Source organism: Balaenoptera acutorostrata, chromosome 1, assembly GCF_949987535.1.
Source record: "Balaenoptera acutorostrata chromosome 1, mBalAcu1.1, whole genome shotgun sequence".
Classification (NCBI taxonomy): Eukaryota; Metazoa; Chordata; class Mammalia; order Artiodactyla; family Balaenopteridae; genus Balaenoptera; species Balaenoptera acutorostrata.
Window position 1 is genome coordinate 109,490,738 of NC_080064.1, and position 23,154 is coordinate 109,513,891.

At 38.9% G+C, this 23,154-nt stretch overlaps 1 protein-coding gene across 7 annotated transcripts in view; it reads left to right on the forward strand.

Annotated features, from left to right (window-relative positions):
• The first annotated feature begins 7,467 nt into the window (after positions 1-7,467).
• The window catches only part of RPRD2 (regulation of nuclear pre-mRNA domain containing 2), an 85,493-nt gene continuing 69,806 nt past the window's right edge, over positions 7,468-23,154 (forward strand). For all 7 annotated transcript variants that reach the window (XM_007177985.2, XM_057532315.1, XM_007177986.2 and 4 more), the window contains exon 1: positions 7,468-8,672. In XM_007177985.2, the coding sequence (XP_007178047.2) occupies positions 8,468-8,672 (205 nt within the window). In that variant the 5' untranslated portion in view covers positions 7,468-8,467. The remainder of the gene's footprint in view (positions 8,673-23,154) is intronic.

Here is a 23,154-nt window from a genome sequence, read left to right on the forward strand (position 1 = left end):
TGTTATGGGTCAGTTTGTAAAAGGGAATAGGATTTGGGAATTTAGCCTATTTCTTCTCTTTACTAATTAAAGAAACCAATCCTTTTCTAAAAGACAATGTGTAATTTCTTTTTCCCACCCGCCCCCAAGAATCTGACAAGATGCAGTTCTGTTTAAGCATTTAATGTTTCTGGATTGGTTTTAGGAGTATTTGGGTCAGAATAAGTATCCATAGAAGTCCAAAATTCTTACCATAAATATCCTTCCATTTCATGTTGCCTGTTGAGGATGTATTGAGAACGGATTGAACATAGGAGCCATTAGAGTTCCTCCCTGCTAATTGGAGTTTACTAGGAAGTAGTGTCAGAATGAATACTTGACCAGAAGTTAAAACATTCTATGTTATCAAATTAACCCCTTTAAAAAAAATGTGGGGACCTCCCTGGTGGTCCAGTGATTAAGACTCTGTGCTCCCAATGCAGGGGGCACGGTTTGGATCGTTGGCTGGGGAACTAAGATCCCGCATGCCACGTGGCATGGCCAAAAATAAATATAATTTTTAAGAATTAAAAAGTTACTGTTTCAGGCCCTAGTTAGAGTTCCAATTTTAAGGCAGTATTAGAGAGTGCTAGGATAAAAAAGGTGGAAAGAGACAAGGGACTGCAAAAGGACTTACGGAAAAACTACAACCTCTCTTTTTTAGAGATAAGCAAACTATAACCCAGACAGATGACAACTAATTCCTAGAGCAGGAAGAAATCTAAAAAAAGCCTATATCTGTGAGACTTAGGAGCTAGAGAATTGATATTTCGTGATTTAAACAAATCCAGGGGAAAACTTCATTGTCAGAAGTAAGTGCTTTTGCTTTTATTAAAGGATTTATTACAAATATGCGTGTAAATAATTTATATACAACTTCAAAAATGTATCATTTGCTGAAGACCTAAAAGGAGTCTTTGTTCATTATAAAGTTCAGTAAGTTCCCTACATAAAAGAATGAGTTCCATTCTGAAAGCACGTTCATGAGTCCAATTTGTTCGTAAATCCAACAAAGCCTAGGTACCCAACTCACACAATTGCTGTACTGTAATCGGTTTATAATACTTTTCACACAGATAATACATAACAAAACATTTTGAATCTTACAGTGCAGTACCTTGAAAAGTACAGTAGTACAGTACAACAGCTGGCATACAGGGGCATGTTTGCATCTTTGAAAGTTCTGAACTTGAAGGTTCGTCTGTAGGGGGCTTACTGTACCCATAATGAGACTTAATCCTTGTTTTAAGTCTTAACTCCGTGTGCTTCAGGGTGGTGGTGGTTTTTTAATTTATCTGATCCTGTACTGTATTAAGCATTGTGCTCGATAAGCATTGCCTCCTTTATCAGAACAAATTTATGAGGAAAGTAGATTTTAGAGGTGAGAAATCTGAAGTTAACAGTGAGTAAGTAATTTGCTCCAAGGTTATGGCTAGTAAGTGATGGAGTTTAATTTGAACCCAGGTTTGACTAAAACCCAAACTTAGTTCCTACACATGCTGCTTCATTTGTGAAATAGGTGGTAGGAACATGTGTTCTTTCAAATGAATGCTAGACTCAGAATAGTTCCTATCTTGGGATGCTGTTATCACTTAGAATACATTGTGAACTTTAGTAATATCTTTCATAATCTGAAGTTATATGTATATCTGTAGTTAACGGCAGTTATTTGTCCTCTGTAGCGTTCTGGAAAGAACTTTAAAAGTCATTTGGAATTTATCATGGAGAATTAAGTGAGATGATCAAAGTAGATAATAGCTTTCTTTGTTAAAAAATGCAAATATAAAGTTACTGGACTGATTTTTTCCTTCCTATATGTGGCTTACCTTGATGAATTTCCAGAAATATCTTGAACAATGGCAATATAATTGTAATATAGGTACCAAATAATTATTTTTGGATAAGACAATTCAGTCATAACTAACACTGTTTAGCAATCAGGGTGCTTTTGCATGCTATTCAATGCAATATTCTGTAGTTAAGATACATGTAATTTTATTCAGGGCAGAAAATGCTACTGTTCAAAAGAGAGATTCGATCCAGTTGGAATGATCAGGGAAGTTTGCCTGAAAGAGGCAATTTAAGATAGTTCTTGAAAGATAGGTAGAATTTTGGTAATAGAAGAGGATATTTTAGGCAGAATTAATTATAAATAGAAAATTACAGGATACATTTAAGGAAAAGGAACAGTTTGGAGCCCAAGGAACCTTGGAGGAAAGGCATTTGAGATAATACTGGGAAGTTAGATTGGAACCATTGTGGAGGGTCTTAAAAGTTAGGGCTTTTACTTAACTTGGTACATAACAAGGAAGAAGTTTTTTGGTTTTGTTTTTTGAGTAGAGGAAAACTAGGAGATTAGTCTGGTAATGTATATAAGCTGAAGAGATATACTAGGAAGCTGATCGTGATGCTGTTGATATATAGATTAGAAAGGTGATGATAATCTAGGTAGAGGGCAAGGGGAATGAAAAGGGAATTCATGCAAGAAATATATAGGTAGAAGTCTACAAGATTTGATAACCAGTTGAAGGGGTAGAATCAAAGATAACTAGGATATCCAACTTGAATAAATCTGAATGCAGGTGATAAATTTAATCTTTGGGAGAGAATGAGCAGAAAAATGAGAGAAGGGCTAAAAATGGAATTTTGGCAAACACAAGGGGGTAAGAAAACTAGCAATGGGCAGAGAAAGGATCCATTTAGTGGGATCTGATTAATGATTGTATATTTAACAGAAGCAAAGGGAAATGAATTTTAAGAAAGATTTAAGTAAAATAATAGCTGACATCAACGTCATCAAGCCTTTACTAAGCCAGGCACTACTTTAAGCACTCTACACACATTAACTCATTTAATAATTATAGCACCACAGAGAGTAAATTGCCAATGGCAAGAGGCAGAGGCTGAATTTGAGCAGTCTGGTTCTAAGTGTCTTACTCTAAACTATTGCACTAACAGAAAAAGCTGAAGGCTGAGACTGTAAACAGTGCACTGGAATTAGCAATTAATAGATCTTTGATGCTTTTTAAGAGTGTGCTTCCTCAGCACTTATTGCAGTGCCTACCTATTTCACTGAGAAAAGAGAAGCAATTGAAGAGAATTTCTGCACATTCTCACCAACAAGTCTATCAACCTACCTGAATCTCTACCTAGATTCTCTACCTTCCTGTTACAAGAAAGGAACTGTCTATGGACCTATCACCTGATCCTATCCTCTCCCACTTACTCAAGGAAATCAGCCAGCAATTGTCCCATCTCTATCCTGTATCAACTGTAGCATCTGATAATAGCTACATTATTTCCCACCTTGGAAAAAAGAAATGACCTTTTGAACCCACATTTCCCGCCAGCTTCAGCTCCATTTCTCTGCTCCCATTTTATTTCTTGAAAGAGTTGTCTACACATGATAACTCCACATCTCCCATTCTCTCTAGAACCCTCTCCAATCACTTCACTTCCTGGAAACAGCCCTTGTCAAGACCACCAGTGACTACTGTGTTTGCCAGATTCAGTGGTTATCTCAGTCCTCAACTTATGCAACCTATGCAGCAACACCTGACACAATTACTCCCTCCTGCTTGACAAATATTCATTACATGGCTTTCAGAACATTACTTTCTGGGTTCTCCTTCGCTGGTCATTCCTTTTCAATATCCTTTGAAACTTGTTCCTTATAGCCCAGTCCTTGGTCCTCTATTCTATCTACGCTCACTCACTTCTGGGCAACCTCATCCATCTCATGGCTTTAAGATCATCTATATACTGACAGTTCTCAAACTGATGTTTCCTACCAAGAACTTTTTCATGAACTTTAGACTCACAATATCTGGTGCCATTTATGCCTCTGACATCTCAAACTCAAGATATTTAACTGAAATCCCGATTTCTACTCATTTCTCACAGGACTGCTCCTTCCCCTTTCCTCCCCTGGTCCGTCTGAGAAAATGGCAATCCATTCTCCGAGGGAGCAATATCACCCCACATGGGGAAAAAGTTGGCTCTTGGGGGATGAAAAAGTCTTAGATATTACAATGCTTTGTCACCTTCCAAAGCTCAACTCTACCCAACAAAATCTTACTCCTTATTTAATTTCTCTCATTTTCTTGGGTGTGACACAAGCAGCAATGACATTGAGTTCATGGAAGATACGAAAATTGTATGCAAAGTCAGTAAGCCCGTGCGCCACAACTACTGAGCCCGCGTGCCTAGAGCCCGTGCTCCGCAACAAGAGAAGCCACCGCAATGAGAAGCCCGCGCACCGCAACGAAGAGTAGCCCCTGCCAGCCGCAACTAGAGAAAGCCCATGCACAGCAACGAAGACCCAATGCAGCCAAAAATAAGTAAATAAAATAAAGTTAAAAGTTCACTAAGGGCTTCCCTGGTGGCGCAGTGGTTGAGAATCTGCCTGCCAATGCAGGGGACACGGGTTCGAGCCCTGGTCTGGGAAGATCCCACGTGCCACGGAGCAGCTGGGCGCGTGAGCCACAACTACTGAGCCTGCGCGTCTGGAGCCTGTGCTCCGCAACAAGAGAGGCCGCGATAGTGAGAGGCCCGCGCACCGTGATGAAAAGTGGCCCCCGCTTGCCATAACTAGAGAAAGCCCTCGCACAGAAACGAAGACCCAACACAGCCATAAATAAATAAATAAATACTTAAAAAAAAAGTTCACTAAAATTTTTTAAGAAATTAATTTTTCAATTATTTTACTTCTGCTGGAAATATAAGTTTTGAATGATTTTTAAAAAACTGATTCCCGGGCCTCCCTGGTGGTGCAGTAGTTAAGAATCCGTCTGCCAATGTAGGGGACACGGGTTCGAGCCCTAGTCTGGGAAGATCCCACATGCCGCGGAGCAACTAAGCCCATGCACCACAACTACTGAGCCTGCAAGCCACAACTACTGAAGCCCGCGTGCCTAGAGCCCGTGCTCCGCAATGAGAAGCCACCGCGATGAGAAGCCCGCTCGCCGCAACTAGAGAAAGCCCATGCACAGCAACGAAGACCAAACGCAACCAAAAATAAATAAATAAATAAAATAAATTAAAAAAAAACAAAACTGATTCCCTGGTGGTCCAGTGGTTAGGACTCGGCGCTTTCACTGCCATGGCCCGGGTTTGATCCCTGGTCAAGGAACTAAGATCCCACAAGCCGCGCGGTGTGGCCAAAAAAAAAAAAAAATCAAAAACTGATTTCATTGCTATTATGTATTTATATAAATTGTTAATTTACATATGTAATGCAGTGAATTACAATTTATATACATAAATTACATTGAAGTTTACTCAGCAAATACAGTTATAAAGTTAAATATTATTAGCATTAAGATTTTTTAAGTTTTGGGACTTCCCTGGTGGCGCAGTGGATAAGACTCCGCGCTCCCAATTCAGGGGGCCCGGGTTCGATCCCTCGTCATGGAACTAGATCCCACATGCATGCTGCAACTAAGAGTTTGCATGCCACAACTAAGAAGTCTGCGAGCCGCAACTGACCTGGCACAACCAAATAAATAAATAAATATCAAAAAAAAAAAAGAATTCAATGGAAGAAAGACATCAAAAAAAAAAATTTTTTTTTTTTTAGGGGCTTCCCTGGTGGCGCAGTGGTTGAGAATCTGCCTGCCAATGCAGGGGACACGGGTTCGAGCCCTGGTCTGGGAAGATCCCACATGCCGTGGAGCAGCTGGGCCCGTGAGCCACAATTACTGAGCCTGCGCCTCTGGAGCCTGTGCTCCGCAACAAGAGAGGCCGCGATAGTGAGAGGCCTGCGCACCGCGATGAAGAGTGGCCCCCGCTTGCCGCAACTAGAGAAAGCCCTTGCACAGAAACGAAGACTCAACACAGCCATAAATAAATAAAAATAAAATAAATTTAAAGCTGCAGTCTCTATAAAAAAATTTTTTTTAAATTTTTAACAAAGATTTTAGTCACTCAACTCTGCATTGAATAAAAAGTAAACTTCATGCTTACTCTTGTATAAAGCACAAATATACAGACAGTACATAAACAGATATACAATATAACTGTGGCATTAACATTTCATGGGGGTTGAGGGAATAGGAAAAAATATCTAAGAAGAATCTTTAGGGTCAACAGCAATGGGAAAAAAGGCTGAGAAACACTGTTCTAGTTAATCAGGTCAGAAACCTTGGTGTCATATTTGACTCTTTTTTTTTTCTTCTCATATTCCCCTCAAGTCCATGAGCACTCCTTTCGGCTCTACCTTCAAACTATATCCAGGATCTGACGCCACTTCTCTTTTTTTTTTTTTTTGCCATGCTAGTAGAAGCCACCATCATTTCCTTGTCTGGATTACTCCAATAGCCTCCTTAACTGGTGGCTCTGCAGTCAGTCTATTTTCAACATAGCAACCAACGTAATCTTTTAAAAAGAATGCTATGTAACTTTTCTGCTTAAAACTGCTCTGCCTAAGTGTTCCCCACCTCAAAGTTAAAAGCCAAAGTCTTTACAGTGGCCTTCCAGGCCCTACATGAACTCTCTCCCTTCACCTCTCAGATCTCATATTCTATCACTTGTCTTCTTCTCTAGCCACAATGGCCTCCTTGTTCTTCCTCTAATATATCAAGACATTCCTGTTTTAGGTCCTTTACACTTGCTGTTCCACCTGTCAGCATGTTTTTCTCCCCCTCCCCCATATTTGCTTGGTTACCTTGTGCTCAACATTCAGATCAAGTATCACTTCCTTCCAGAAGCCTTCCTTGACCACCAAACCACTATTCCCATTCCCTTAAGGACCACACACACAACCCCTCTCTCTTCCTTACCCTGCTTCATGCTACTTCATAGAACTTATTACTCCCTGATATATATTTTTTATGGTCTGCTGCCAATAAGCCCCAGCTGAAAGGGATTTTTGTCTATTTTGCTATGTTACCCCCCCACATCTAAAACTGTACTTGGCACAAGACGTTCAACAACTTTTTGTTGAATTAACAAATACTATATGTGAGCTTGACAAAACAGGTTCCCTGCCTCAAAAAACGTGAGTCTACTGGGAAGACGTGAAAGAATTAAAATACACTAACTGCATGTGTTCAGTGGAACAAAGAAGTCTCCAAATCTGCCCAGAGGATTTACATAGGCATATGCAATTGCACGGTTAATCTAGGTTGTGCTAATCAATGTAACAATAAATATCTAAGGCTTTTGTAAACTATGATGTATTATGCAATTGTGAGACTGTATCATAACTGGCGAAGGTGAGATCACATCTTGCCATTTATTGTTTCCGCGTCTCGAAAATTCTACGGGGAAAATTTTCGTTTCACTTCATTTACTTCCTCTTCCTATAATCCAAAAAGTCAAGTGGCTGTGAGTGTTATCGTCCCAGGGGAGTGCAAAAAATTGTTTGGTCTGGGAGTCTGCGTAGTGAATGGCTCGCTTGAGCTGGCGCATGCGCATCCTCTGAGGCACTGCAAGATGGCTGCCAGCGACTTTGTGGCGCGTTGGTGCCCCGAGGAATTAGCAGCGGCGGCGGCGGCAGCTGCAGGTGCCAGAAAATAACAGTGGCCGCTGAGCGGTGGGAGTTTCTCGGCCTTGCTGTGTGAGCTGGACAGCCCCAAGAGAGACACCTCGCTAGGAAGCAAAACGCGGGGCGGAGCGGTGAAGCCCCTCCCCCAACCTCTCCTTAGTTTGACCAACTCCCTCTCCCACCCTTCTCTCCCCGTTTTTCCTCCCAACCCGCTACGCGCTGGCCTGCTGCGCAGGCGCACGAATAATCGAAGTGCCTCCTTAGCCCTTGGGGCTTGTGGGCTTCTGCGCGCGCTTCTCGTTCTTCTCCCTTGATTGGCCAGATTGCCCCGCCATCACACCTCCCTCTGCTTTTTCTAGGTTGAGAAGGAAGCAGGGGGGCGGGGCCAAGCAGCGCGTGCGCGATAGTGTTGCTGTCCCTTTGCTGCTATTGCGTTGCAAAAAAAATCCTGACTAGGTAGCCTTGGGCCTTTCTGTTCTAGAGGATCTAAAGGAGAGAGAAAGATTTCTGCATCTGAAGGGGCAGTCGGGTAGTATTAACTTTAAGATATTCATGCCCGCTCTTAGAGGAGTGTGGGGAAGGGCCTTAAGCGTTGAGAGCCGAAGAGTATAAAACCATTAATTTCCGGGCTAGGCGTTTAGAAAGGCTTTGCAGGACCTGTCTTCTGCTTAATTCTTCCGTGATTACTGACTGGTTTAAACACAATCCCTTGAACAATTCCGATAAACCTTCGAAACCCGCAGCCCCTCTTTGCAGCGTGTAGGAGCCGCCAGCGTGCCCAGCAACTGGTCCTCCCGTCCTACCTCCAGAAGAGCCTAGCGCGTGCACCATCCCCACCCCCTGGCCTCCCTCCCCACCTGCGGCTTTCACGCACTCGCAGTGATTGTTTTGCCCGCTCCCGCCGCCGTCGCCGCTGCCGCCGCGGCCGCCAGAGGAGCAGCAGCGCTTGTGCAAACCGGGAAGATGGCGGCCGGCGGCGGCGGAGGCGGCAGTAAGGCCTCCTCCTCGTCGGCCTCTTCGGCAGGGGCTCTGGAGTCCTCGTTGGATCGAAAATTCCAGTCGGTAACTAACACCATGGAATCTATTCAAGGCCTGTCGTCTTGGTGTATAGAGAACAAGAAACACCACACTACTATCGTCTACCATTGGATGAAGTGGCTCCGGAGATGTGAGTGTTGAGGGGTGACTAGGGAAGGGAAGACGGGGGATGGAAGGAAATACTACCCGAAACGCTTAGGGTTTCCCTGTGGAGCCGCTGCATTCGGTTGGGGTTGTTCATATTAAATCTTCGACCAGAGTGTACCCAGACTCAGACCCTATTCCTAGCCAGGATTGTCCTGAACTGCAGGAGGCTCATCATTTCTTGGATTTTATAGCGACTGACTTGGTGTGACCTTGGGCCGTTGGGCCCAAGTCTGTTGAGATTTACATGTTGTTTTAGAGCCTTGTAAGGTGATGTTGTTTTTACTGAACCTTCACAGAAATTGTCGCGTCCGTTTATTTCTTATAGGCCCTGACGTGTTAATGATTTCTTGTTTTCCTGATGATAGACACGCTATGGTTTAAGCAGTAGTAAATGCACCTATTTCGCTGGAATATGTGGGACCATTCTATTTTCCATTGACCTAAAACTTGTGATGTGTAATTAGAAGGGCCTTACCTAGATGAAGAGGTAACGTGAGCTCCACATAGAGCTGAGGCGACCACCTGAGAGGTTTTTGTAGCTATATTTGCTGCGGTAAAATACAGGCTTCTTGATACTGACCGGAAACAACCGTAGTCAGTATCGCCACTAACACCATAAAATGGAAAACATATCCGGCTACTTTTCAACCAGTTCAGATACCTTTTTAAAGAATAGGAATTGGTTTCATAGGTAATCAAAACAAAGAATCAGGAAGTGTGCTTTTTGAATAGGTACTACTTTTTTACCCCAGTTAATTGTTTTTTTGTCTACATCGTGGAGTTTTTTTCACTTTGCTGCGTTACTGCAGAAAAGAGGTCTATTAGACTGTCAGGAAGCATGGCTTGTTTGCAGAAAATTTCAGATCTTTTAGGACAAAGTGTGGAGAAGTCATTTGTTGCTTCCTGCTGAGAAGAGAGGGTTGACCCTAAATCCATGTATATCTATTTGAATTTTAGGTCTGTTGTTGCTTCCTGTCTATGGCATGTCACCAGTGAGACCCATCGTCCACTTATTCTTCTTATTCCACTTTTGCTATTGACCCTGTAGTGTTTTAATTTGTGTTTACTTTTAGGGAACAGATGGATAAAACTTACAAAATCATAGACCCCAAACTTCAAATCATTTGTGTATAAAGTTATTGTTGGGAGAGATGTTTTGTGGCTCTTTGAATAATATATGCAGAAAGGGTTGTATAACCAAGGCAGGATTACCTATATTTACCAATAGCAGATCAAAGTTACTTCTTTCCAAGAGGTAAAATTAGAACATACAATATCAAGTACCAGTCATTATCAAAGACTCACATAGTAAGTGTCTACTATGTGCCCAGCCCTTTGTCATTTACAGTATATCTAGTATCTCATTGTACCTTAAACTAACGCTAAGAAGTAGATTTTTTAATAATTGATTTACAGATGTGGAAACTAAGCCTCAGAAATGTTAAGTAAGCTGCTTAAGTTTATACAGTAAAATGGTGGAGTTGGGATTTGACTCCACCATATCAGATGACAGTGGCCACATTTAACTTTGTAAAGTAATGTTTTCATGATTATTCTTCAATGTTTTTGGTACACCAGGGGTAGCAAGCAGTGCTCAAGCCTGAGGACGTATTCTCCTTAAACATATTTTTCTTCCTGTTTTAAAACATTTTTACTTTTCCTCCCTTTGGGCTCTGGTGCTTTAACTGTATGGTTACATCATTTGCAAGGATAAGTTGGTCGCCATCCCTGCCTGTGGGATTACAAATGCAATTACAATATTTTTTCCAGTCAGCGATAACGAGATACACTGGAGCCAGAATTTTTCTGCCTCTACTTTTGATATTGTGCCTGAGCTTATTTCCCTTGTTGATATTTTAAGAGTGAAAAAAATGATTGCTCTAGGAAGACAGTACTTCATTTGAAGTGCATTATATATAGTTTGTATAGTTAAATGCTTTTGGCTTTCTATAAACCTGATTTTTTTTTTTTTTTGTCTGGTGGAATGCAACTTAACTTTCTAAAATGGTTAAGGGTAATTTGTAGTTGTTTTATATTTACATTGAGTGAACATCATTTATCTTATTGTAAATAAAGCCTTTTGAGAGAAATATTCAGGAGATTGGTGTTAGAATTATTTTAGTTCGAGTTTGGTTTTTAAGTCAGCTTTAGGCACATTTGTGAAATAGGTGTCTTTGGCATTCCCAGCCTTTCTGTCCATTTTCCTGATGCCCCTTTTGCTTCTCCTTTTTTTCTTTTGACATCCATTATTTAGTAATTTATATTTAGACCTCAGTGTGAGTTTAAGTAGCTGTTAACTCTTTCTGAGATATTTTCATTTTTATCCTTTATTTCATAATGTGTAATAAGAGACTTTTGTTCACTTTAAAGGAAATAATTTAGGGAGTTCTCTGGTGGCCTAGTGGTTAGGATTCCGGGCTTTCGCTGCCGTGGCCCAGGTTCAATCCCTGGTCGGGGAACTGAGAGCCCGCAAGCTGTGCAGTATGGCCAAAAAATAAATAAATAAAAATTAAAAAAACAATAAAGGAAATAACTTAGAGAAGGCAAGTAGTCTTCCTGAAGACGCACTCCATGGTGGGTTCTACTGATTTTTTTCAGACTTGTTTTAATTTGTTTGATTGAAGCTTCCATTGCTATCATTTTTCAAAAGTGATCTTTCTGTAGCCTAAACCGATGTCATTTCTGTGCTTTAAAATCCTTCAGTGATATCCCATTGCAACAGGCTTTAAGGGTTAAACTTCTTTTTACTACAAGTAAAAGGTCTACAAGTTCCTACACCACCTGCCCTGCCTACTACCTCTCAGGCTTCTTCCAATCCTATCTTCCCATCATTTAGATCCAAGCTCAAATATTACCTCCTCAGAAAGGCCTTCCCTAATGATCTTATTTCACATGGTTCCTTCAGTTGCATTCTAACACATCACTTTATTTTCAGTATATGAAATTACCTTATTTATTTGTTTATATGCTTACTATTTATTTTCTTCCACCGGATGACAGGGCTATGTCTTCTTTGCTGCTACATCCCCAAGCAACTAGAACAGTGTTTGGCATACAATAAGTAATAAATATTTGCCAATATAATTTTGTGGAATAGTTAATCAAGAACTTGAATTGTTTTAATTTCTGTTTATCAGAAGGCAGCGTTTATAATTTAGTAAAAGAAATGATAGGTATGGTTGTTGGCAGTTTCAAAATATGGCTCTTATATGAGCTTGATGTGCAATTTGACTAGACTGTCATTTCTGTATTTTGTTCATCCGTCCCATTTTTAATGTAACATGGAAATCAGTATGGAAAAGTAGAAAAACACAGACTTTAGAATTAGACCTAGGTTCAAATCTTAATTCCATCAGTTAATACCTGGGCACAGTACTTAAATTGTGAGTCTCAATTTCTGATCTGTGAGTAGAGGTAATTATCTCTCATAGGCTTGTTGTCTAGACTTAAGAAGATAATGCAGGTATTTTAGTATAGGTCCTAGCATATATGTATATGTTCAGATTATTATGATGACAACGATGATGTAGATAGTCTTAAGGTCCTGACTATTCGAAATAATTACTTTGTTTTGGGAACAGTGCTGGAAATTACATTCCCAGTCAGGGGGAGATGATTTGGATCAGCCTTTCTGTAGTGAATTAGAAAGTTCTCTGAAGAACTAGTAGGACAAAATGGAAAATACTGTGTTCATGATATCTCCAAGTTGTTTTGCTTCTAACCATTGAATGGGCTGGTCTGTTTTAGAAGGTGTATGAGAATTGAAATGAGTTTTTGAAGAAAAGGGGGTTATAGGAAAGTAGAATCATTTGTAGAGCAGAAAAGCTGTTCCCTTCAGATTTCCCTTCAGCTGTTTTTGGTACGAACTTTAAGTATGTACAAGATTAGAAAATTAATAACATTCCCGCCACCACTGATCACCCCACTTCAGTAGTTATCTTTTTTTTTTAATTAATCAATTAATTTATTTTTGGCTGCGTTGGGTCTTAATTGCTGTGTGCGGGCTTTGTCTAGTTGCGGCGAGCGGGGGCTACTCTTCGTTGTGGTGCGCCGGCTTCTCATTGCAGTGGCTTCTCTTGTTGCGGAGCACGGGATCTAGGCACGCGGGCTTCAGGAGTTGTGGCTCGTGGACTGTAGAGCTCAGGCTCAGTAGTTATGGCCCATGGGCTTAGTTGCTCCACAGCATGTGGGACCTTCCCAGAACAGGGCTCGAACCCGTGTCCCCTGCATTGGCAGGTGGATTCTTAACCACTGCGCCACCAGGGAAGTCCCAGTAGTTATTTTAATGGCCGATCTTTTTTCTTCTGTCCTCTTTACTTTCTCTTCTCCTCCTCCTCATTTGAAGCAAATCTCAGTACAATCTGGTATTTTCTCCACAAGAGAAACTGTTATATAAACATGGACTGGCCAAAAAAAAAAAAAAAAATCTCTTAATACAGGATTAATTTGTTGCAGAGAATTCGAAAAGTGCAATTTACTATTTTTGATGTACGGCAGTGGTTTCTCAGATCCTTGAATGGACCGTGAAGATGGTAATAATTTTCTAGCTAACTTTTATCCAGTGCTTATTATGTGCCAGGCACTGTTCCAAGCATTTTGCATGTATTAATTCATTCAATCTTCATACTTCTTTGAAGTAGGTATTGTTATGATCCCCACTTTACAGATGGGAAAACAGAAGCACTGAGAGGTTGAGTAACTTGCCCATGGTTAGAGAGCTAATAAGTGGTGGATCCGGGATTCAACCCAGGCATTCTTGATTTAGAGCATACGCTCTTAGCCACTGTACTACACAGCCTTTCCTATTCATAAAATATTTTCTACAATATTAGGCCATGCAGATTAACTATAATGTCTAGATTTTGAAGCTTTGTGGATATTTTTGTTTTTATTTTTGCTTTCTGTGGGAAAACTGATTATCTTGTATAGATTTGAAGTTCTGATAGTCATTTATAATTAAAAAGGAAAGCAAATTGAACATGTTAGTTACTAAAGTTGTCTACTTGATAAAAATTTCTAAATGTTAGGTGTTTTAGATTAAATAATAGAAGGATTTTTTTGGTGGCAAAAAGTTTGGGGTACCACACTGGTACCTCCATTGGTCAGTGGAGAGTGAAATCTATAATCTTGTATTTGATATTGCACAAATCTGAGGGTCTGGAACTATTTTCTGCACCTCTGGTATCTGAAATGTAGCTATTCCTTTAACTGTTTACTTTCCTTGTAATTATCCTTTGTAGCAGATATGTTGGCTACACATACAGAGTATAACAGTACTGCCATAGCTTTTTTTTTTTAAATTATTTTATTTTATTTACTTATTTTTTTGGCTGTGTTGTGTCTTCGTTGCTGCGCGCGGGCTTTCTCTAGTTGCGGCGAGCAGGGGCTATTCTTCGTTGCGATGCGCGGGCTTCTCGTTGCCCTGGCTTCTCTTGTTGTGGAGCAAGGGCTCTAGGTGCACGGGCTTCAGTAGTTGTAGCACACGGGCTCAGTAGTTGTGGCTCGTGGACTCTAGAGCGCAGGCTCGGTAGTTGTGGCTCACGGGCCGAGTTGCTCCGCGGCATGTGGGATCTTCCCAGACCAGGGATCGAACCCCTGTCCCCTGCATTGGCAGGCGGATTCATAACCACTGCGCCACTGGGGAAGTCCCTGCCATAGCTTTTTAATCACATGTCACATGTATACAAATGTAGGTGGACTAGGTACAAATTCTTACTTTAAGTTTCTAGGTGAATTTTGCTTATAAATCCCTAGTTTACATTCAGTTCTTTTAACAAATATTTATTGAATACCTACTGTGCCAGGCACTGGGGACACAAGCAGGTGAATAAAATAGAGAAAAATTTTTGTCCTCTCAGAGCCTATACTGTCAGAAGAGGAGACAAGCACCAAACAAACAAAATATTAAATATATTAGAAGGTAAAAAATATTAGGAGTGCTAAAAAGAAACATAAAGCAGGGAAGGGGAATACAGAGTGTTACAAGAGTTTGTAGTTTTAAATTAGGTGCTAAGGGAAGGCCTCACTGAGAATGTGACATTTGAGCAGGAAAGTGAGGTATAGGCAATATAGATAGGAGGGTGTGACAGGAGAATGTTCCAAGACAAAGAACAGAAAAATACAAAGATCTTGAGGTTAGAGTGTGCCTGGTGAGTTGAAGGAACAACAAGAAAGCTTTTGTGGCTGGAAAGGAGTAGTGAAAGTAAGGATTAGCAGATGAACTCAGAGATTATGGTGGGGTGATATGGCAGAAGGGGCAGATCACAAAGAATTTTATAGGCATTCTTGGGCTTTTATTTTGAATGAGATGGGGCAGAGAAGTGATGTGAACAGATTTCTGTTTTTAAAAGATCATTCTAGTTGCTGCAGAAACAGGGATGCCAGTAGGTGGCTATTGAAGTAATCCTGGGATAAAATATTGGTGGTTTGGACAAGCTTGTGAAAGTTATAAGAAGTAATTTAATTCTAGATCTGTTTTGAAGGTAGATCCAAACGGCTTTCTAGATGAATTAAATGTGGGGTAAGAGAGGAGAGTTATCAAGAATGACTCTGGGGTTTTTTTGGCTGAGTGACTAGAAAGAGTTGACATTTATTGACAGACTTCACTCATTTAAAGTGTACAATTCATTTGTTTTAGTATATTCACAAAGTTGTGCGACAGTCACCACAGGGTATCTGCTTAGTATGTAAATTGTCCTTAGAGCCATCAGCCTGGAAGAGATGTACTAGGAAGTAAGTGTAGATAGAGAAGTAAGTGTAGTAAGACAGAGTAGTAAGTATAGATAGAGAAGAGGTCCAGAGAGAAGGCTCTGGGGCATTCTGGTATTTCAGATATCTCTTTCTATTTACTTGGTCTAATGTGTTATTGTGTTTGGTTCTTTCTGAGGTTCAAGGTAAACTTTCAGCTCCCCAAAGAAGTAATAAATCTATTTTGATCTCTTGCATATTTCTACCCTTGGTTTAGGTTTAATGACACTTCTGGATTAGTTAGGCATTAGGTCTGTTATAATTCCCAGTTGTAAAATTATTGCATAATCAATATTCTCTCTGCCCTTTGGATGCCTAGGTCACCTTTTCTTCCATCCATTGCCCTAGGTTCATAGAGATGTAGGTAATTTCCATGTTTTCTGACAGTGTTTCAAAACATGAGCTACCGTAATTATTACATGTAATTATTGTAATGGTGTATACTAAATGAGCCTTTTAATGTGTATTATGAGACTTCACAAGCAGTTGTTATATTCTTCATTTAGCTGCTTTGTCTCTCAAATGCAGAAGGGTTGTATTATATACATGGCCTTAGGTGGATTTAAAGCAATATGTAAAACATTCTTTTGCTGTACATCCCATAGTAAGCTAAATGTTAAATTATATAGCAAATAAACAGTCCCATAAATCAAAGTGTGAAACAGTATTGACAAACTTCAAGTGATTTTGTGGTGTGGAAATATCTTGAAAATTCCATTGGAAATTTCCATTTCCAATGGAAAATTACTAATATTAACATTTCCTTAAACAGGCCACCCCAAAATTTCAGTTCTGTTGGTAGAGAAGGGGTGAGTGTATGTATGTGTGTAATTTCTTCGAGAGTGGAGACTTCTGATTTTATTCTTAGTGATTTGGCTTCCTGCCTTTCATAAACTAATAAATAATAGATGCATCCGAACTCCCTTTTCTCCTAAGCTTTTGTCATTCAGTTATGATCTTTTTTAAAATTTTTATTTTTAAATTAATTAATTAATTATTTTAACCCCCCTGGCATCAGTCATGGACAGAGAAAGCTACAATTCCAAGATTCCTAACACCCTGGTCTCCGGATTCAAGGTACAGCTGGCAATAGCCTCTGTCTACCAGGCAGGTGATGGAAACCAATTTGCAAGTGTGAAGCCAGCTGGTGGGAAGATAAAGAGGGGGCTGAAGGGGCTGTGAGGCTCTTTTTTTTAAAATTAATTAATTAATTTTTTGGCTGCGTTGGGTCTCTGTTGCTGCGCGTGGGCCCCCTTCAGTTGCGATGAGCTGGGGCCGCTCCTTGCTGTGCGCCGGCTTCTCATTGCGGTGGCTTCTCTTGTTGCGGAGCACAGGCTCCAGGCACATGGGCCTCAGCAGTTGTGGCTCGCGAGCTCCAGAGCAGGCTCAGTAGTTGTGGTGCACGGACCCAGTTGCTCCGCGGAATGTGGGATCCTTCCGGACCAGGGCTCGAACCCGTGTCCCCGGCATTGGCTGTGGATTCTCAACCACTGCGCCACCAGGGAAGCCCAAGTTATGATCTTTTTTTTTAATCTTTTTTTTTTCTCACTTTTCCCAAGTGTTCTACAGCAGTACTTTAAAAAGTCCGAAGGGGATATTTTGGGTTAGTTGTTTTAAAATTTCGTCTGAGAACTAAGACTACATGAGATTTTTTAATGTGTAGAAGGAGCTCAGAGACCCTAGTAAAAAAAAAATTACTCAAAAACTTAACACTGTTGCACAAACCACCTTGACTGAGTTTCTCATCTGTTTGTCAAGGAAACAAAAAGGAGTTGGTGCTTTGTAGTGCTTTTGATTCCACTGCATCCACAGATTTTAGTTATAGAACACTGGAGAGATGCACATCTTGTGGAGAAGTAGTAGAACCTAGTTACTCCTTTTGGAAAAAGGCAACAATTCCATTTGTGCTTTAGAACATTAAAGTCTTTCTGGCTAAGATAAAGATAGTCTAAAAAAAAAACTCATTGTTTTTCTTGTTCTCTTAGAAACATTGAAATAGAGGCTGTTTGATGAAAGAAATAAAATGTTTAATATGCTGGGTTTAAATTTTGGTTGCAGCCTTTTATCTTTCCCTCATCTCTCTTCCTTCACTTCACTTGCTAGTGATTAGTTTCACTTACTTTCACCCTATGGTTTCTTTGGTACCCACCAGAGGTGGCTGGGGGGAGAAAGGAGATTGATTATTTCCTTTAGTGAAAGTTTCACTGTTAGAAGGGAAAAGATTTTTTTAATGTTAGGCATTATAACTTATCATTTTTAATTAAAAAAAGACCCGAATGGATCCTGTGCTGTTTTTGTGTTCCCTTTACTGTCATGATAGTTTTAAAATGGTAGCATAACACATTATTTTTAAATGATGATCTCTAAGAGGCAGTCAGCATTACTTGAGTTATTAACATTTCTTTTATAGTGTATTCTTATGTCTAAAGATACAGAATTCAGAAAATTAATTTAGAAATATTGGGTGCTGGGCTTCCCTGGTGGCGCAGTGGTTGAGAATCTGCCTGCCAATGCAGGGGACGCGGGTTCGAGCCTCGGTCTGGGAAGATCCCACATGCCGCGGAGCAACTCGGCCCGTGAGCCACAATTACTGAGCCTGCGCGTCTGGAGCCTGTGCTTGGCAACGAGAGGCCACGATAGTGAGAAGCCCGCGCACCGCGATGAAGAGTGGACCCCGCACCGCTATGAAGAGTGGCCCCCGCTTGCCACAACTAGAGAAAGCCCTCGCACAGAAACGAAGACCCAACACAGCCATACATACATACATAAATAAAAAGAATGTAAGCAGACAAGAATAGCATTAAAAAAAAAAAAAAAAGAAATATTGGGTGCTTACTCTACGTAAAACTTTGTTAGGTCGCTCGCTCTCTGAAAGAGATGGAATTATGAGGAACTTAACGTTTCGTAACTAAGATAAGAATTGAACAAAAATAACTTGTTCTGGGAAGTATGATAATATGAGTTGTTATATGCTGTACCAGTTTCGAAGAGTTATCACTTTTTGGTTGGAGTGAAGGTATGATTCACTGAGCACCCTTACTAGATATCATATATATATATATATATATATATATATATTCCTATAATCCTAACATAAGCTCTGTAAGGTAGGAGTTGTCCCCACTTAAAATTCTTATAAACCGAGGCTTAGGGAAGTCAACTGATTATTTTGAGGAAATTGTCAGAACATTTTTATAGCATAGGAAAGGGAAACTGCCTGGTTTCAGGGTGGCTAAGCATAAGCTTAATTTTTTTTCCACCCTTGGTTTTGTTCTCTGAAGGCAGAAGGTGAGAGTGAGTGGGAGAAATACAAGAAATATGGTGGATTCAAAGCCTGAGTTGCTTACAAGTACTTTGTTATTATTTAACAATGTTCTTTATTAAATTTCCAATCATTAATACAGTTAACTTCACAAACATTATCACTAATAGATTTAGTAATAAATAGTTAACATTTCCTGAGTTCTTATCATGTGATCTCATTTAATATAACAATTCATGAGGTATTGATATTATGTAATTTTTATTACTTAGTAAGGCTATTAGTGATATATATGTAAAATTACGCTGATGAAGGGAAAATAATAAAGAAAACGTTAAAGATGATATAACTGAAGCACTTGAAGGCTCAGTGAGGTAAAATTAATTGTTCAAGTTTCATAGCTAGTAAACAGTAGAGCCAGAATGAAAATCTAAGCAGTCTTGACTCCAGAGCCTACTCTCTACCTTTGTGCTAGACTGCGTTCCACTTCTTTCAAAGTTTATTGGTATTTTGTAGTGTTCCATAGTGTGGTATATATAGTATAATGGTTCCCAAACAGCCCTTGTGCCTGTTTTTTCCCAGCTTTTTTATATATTATTGACGTGTAACATTGTGTAAGTTGTGATGATTAGATACATGAATAAATTGCAAAATGATTACCACAAGATGTACTCTTCTAGTAACTTTCAAGTATATAATGCCATATTGTTAACTATAGTCACCATGTTGTATGTTAGATCCCCAGAACTTATTCATCTTATAACTGCAAGTTTGTACCCTTTGACCAACGTCTTCCCATTCCCCCACTCCCTGGCTCCTGGCAACCACCATTCTACTCTGTTTATGTGAGTTCTGTGCCTGTCTATTTTGAGGATTTCACGGAGCTGCAGAGGTGAAAAAAATTCATTAACTCGTATATAGCAATAAATTGAATATAGAAGCAGATATGAGAACTTAGTTGTCTTCTATTAAGCCAAACATTAGATTTTCAAGAATGTAAAACAGTGCTACTCTCCTCACTAAATTTTTTCTCTTGCAAATATAGTTATTTTTAATAAAATATGTATAACTTATTAACTGAATGGTTTTATTATTTTTAATAAATTAATAGATATTTTAAAATTCTTAGTTTTAATTTATAATACAGTAAAGAGCATAAATATAACTAACCCACATAAGCAAAAGCTCTTTGGGGTCTTCAGTAATTTTTAGGAGGGTAAAGGTATCCTGAAACCAAAAGGTTTGAGAATTCACTGACTTATTGATATGTTGTAGAATGACCTTTATCAAGTTTCTGCAACGTACACGTCCATTGTCTCTCATCTTAATACTGTGTATTGCCCAGGGGTTACCAGATGTTATTTTATAACCATTTAATTACTGTTTTTTAATTTGTGAGATCATAAGTTTGATAACTTTTTATTTTGCCAAATAAGGATGTAAAATACACTACCATTTATATTATCACTATCATTTTATAAATTACCACTTTATATGAAAAATTTGCCTTAATGTCCTTGTCTTTCAGGTCTTAGCTCAAATGTCATCTCCTTAGAGGTTGAGCCCTATCGTCCTAGCCAGAGCCTACCCCGCTTTGCTCCTACCTATCATTCTCTTATTGCATCACCCTATTTTATTTTCTCTATATACCTTTTCCCATTATAAGATATTACCTTATTTATTTGTTTATTTACTGAGATGCATGTCCCCTGTCACCCCCAACTAGAATGTAAGCCCATGACAGCAGGGACTTTGTTTTGCCCACCACTGCCTCCTCAGCACCTTGAAGATGGCGTAGAACATAGAAGGTGCTTAATTAATGACGTTCTTATATCTGACCACAGAGCACACTTCGAGAATTGTTGCTATAGAGGTTTTACATAGTTTTGTTTACATAGATTTACATATGTAGGGGGATATACAATATTGTATAGTGGTTAATTGGCAAAGTACATGGGCTTTGGAGTCCAATAGGCATTATAATTGTTACTTAACCTCTTAAAGCCTTTAAATAGGGATAATAATAATACAACACACCTTATGTGATTGTTAGTGGTATTAAAAAAGATAATTCATATAAAGTGCTTTGCAAACTACCTGACATTTAGAAAGCTCAGCACTGTACAACAGAAATTAACACAACATTGTAAATCAACTACACTTCAATAAAATATACATATATATATATATATATAAAGAAAGCTCAGCAAATGGTAACTATTGTTGTTTTTAAATGCAATTATGGTATGTATTTTTATTACACCATGTTTCATGCAGGCCTGTGTGTTTAAGCTTTAAATTCTTCCAGTTAATCCTGCATGCCCTAGGTGAAATTTTAAGGTTAATAATCCAAAGGAATGAACACAGATTTTTTAGGCCTTTTTTTTTTTTTTTTTTTTTTTAGGCCTTTTTATTTATACTAGAGAATGCCTGGAAAACACACTAATTTGGAAACTATTTACCTATTTTGAGTATTTCATGTACCTATTTGTATAACAATATCTTGCAGTTCTAGAAGTTCATAGAATTTAAGAATCTTTCGTGTATTTTTATAGCTGTTGTGCTAATATGAAAATGCATCTCAAAGAAGGGATTTCACAGGGACAGCAATATCTTTAGTGCTGCTGGATTTTTAAAAATAACCTATCAAAAACAAGGAGTTTATAAAAATTGAAGTTGGAATAATAAAGACCAAATATTAATCATATTTTCATTTAAAATTTTAAATTTGAAATTAAAGATTTTTTAAAAAGAAAATTTCATTTCAAGATACATTTTGGAAGATCAATTTCACTTTGTTTTAAAAGTCTTTAAAAACCTGATAATAGAAAAGTGAATAGCTTTTTGAAATCCATTTATAGGTCATCCTTACACATATATACTGTGTTTAGTATAAACTAGGATAAGAATTCATTTCTATTCTCCTATTCATTCTTATCCTCAGATTGCCATGTACAGTACATATGTATAAACATAAATGTGGATAAGATACAGAGAAAATAAAACATAGCAGTAAACAAAAAATACAGTATGAATTTGACTTTGTACAACAGCATTTTCTAGAAAGTGGTGATGTTTAGTTTAGGTTGTCACTGTCAAAGCTTAGGTCCTACGAAGTTAAAGTTAAACCTGTTTCATGTTGCTAGACTTTAGTACCTTTAATAAAAATGCTTCATGAATTTCCAGAAGGAGTGGGGGATAGGCTATTCAGTATTTTCCAAACTTATTTGACCATGGAGTTACTTTCTTTTCTAGCCATCTCATGTGATTACTGTTCCATGGAACACACATTGGGAAGCTTTGTTATGGATGTTTTTCTAGGAAACCCCCAATTAAAGAGCAGAGAGAACCAATTTATATTTGTGTGTAAGTAAGAAAGGCTTCATGGAGGAAACATTTGTTCAAAAAAGATGTGAAGCAGGTGAAAGAAGGCATCTCAAATACAAACAAAGGTGTAAAAGAATCAGAAGCAGAGAGTGAACAATCAGAAGTACACATAGACAAGTGAGGATGGAAAAGACAAAGAGAAGCAATAAAAGCCATGATTTTTAAGACATGGTGGGGAGGGAAGGTATGTTGAAAACAAAGTAACTATGTATAGGCACAAAAGCTACAATAGATAGTGATTGTAACACTGGACAAAAATTACTTTTTTGTAATACTGGTATTAGTATATTTTCGGATTTATTCGAAGCTTTTAGAATTCAAAAATTGAAGTTAAGTCTGTGAGCCCAGATTTTTAAAGTATTTCATATTTTAAAACATCAAGTAAAAATGTAAATTTATAAAAACATAAATATTAAACATAGATTATCATTGTAATGTAAATCATCAGCTGTTCCTGGCTTTGCTGCTTCCTTTGACTTTGGTCTTTTTGTCTGAGGTACCTTTATAATTGCTTTGTGTGATGTAGCTGGTTGGGTTGGACTTTAGTATCTTCTTGCCATATTTAACTCCCCTGACCAGTGCTTTCGGAACCACCTGTCTATGTTTAGTAGTTCAAAATTGCCGAAGTTTTGACTTTTTTCTTGGCCAACTTGGGAAATGTTTCCCTAATGGAGTTTAAATCCTTTCTTTTCCCTAGGAGAGATTCTTTGTTATGGAAGGTTCTTTCCCTCAGGTGCAGACTCTCCCTATAAGTGGGCCAGGACAAAGGTAGAGGGGGGTGAGTCAGGGGAGTTTCCTGAACTGCATAGTTAGTAGGGTAAGGAGTTTGTGGTGAAAGTGAGAGGAATGGGGGTGGGTGAGTTGGTAGGAAAGAGATAAAGGCAACCAAGGACGACGAATGAACTGCTTTTGTATTATGCCAACAAAAATATTGTATTTTGGTCTTTAAAATAGCAATACCTGAAACTGATATTACAGTTTCCAAAAATAAATGATAATATGTTTGGGGGAAGTGTTCAGGAGCCACTATAATAATCTAACCAAATGACAAAGATTTGAAAGAATATAA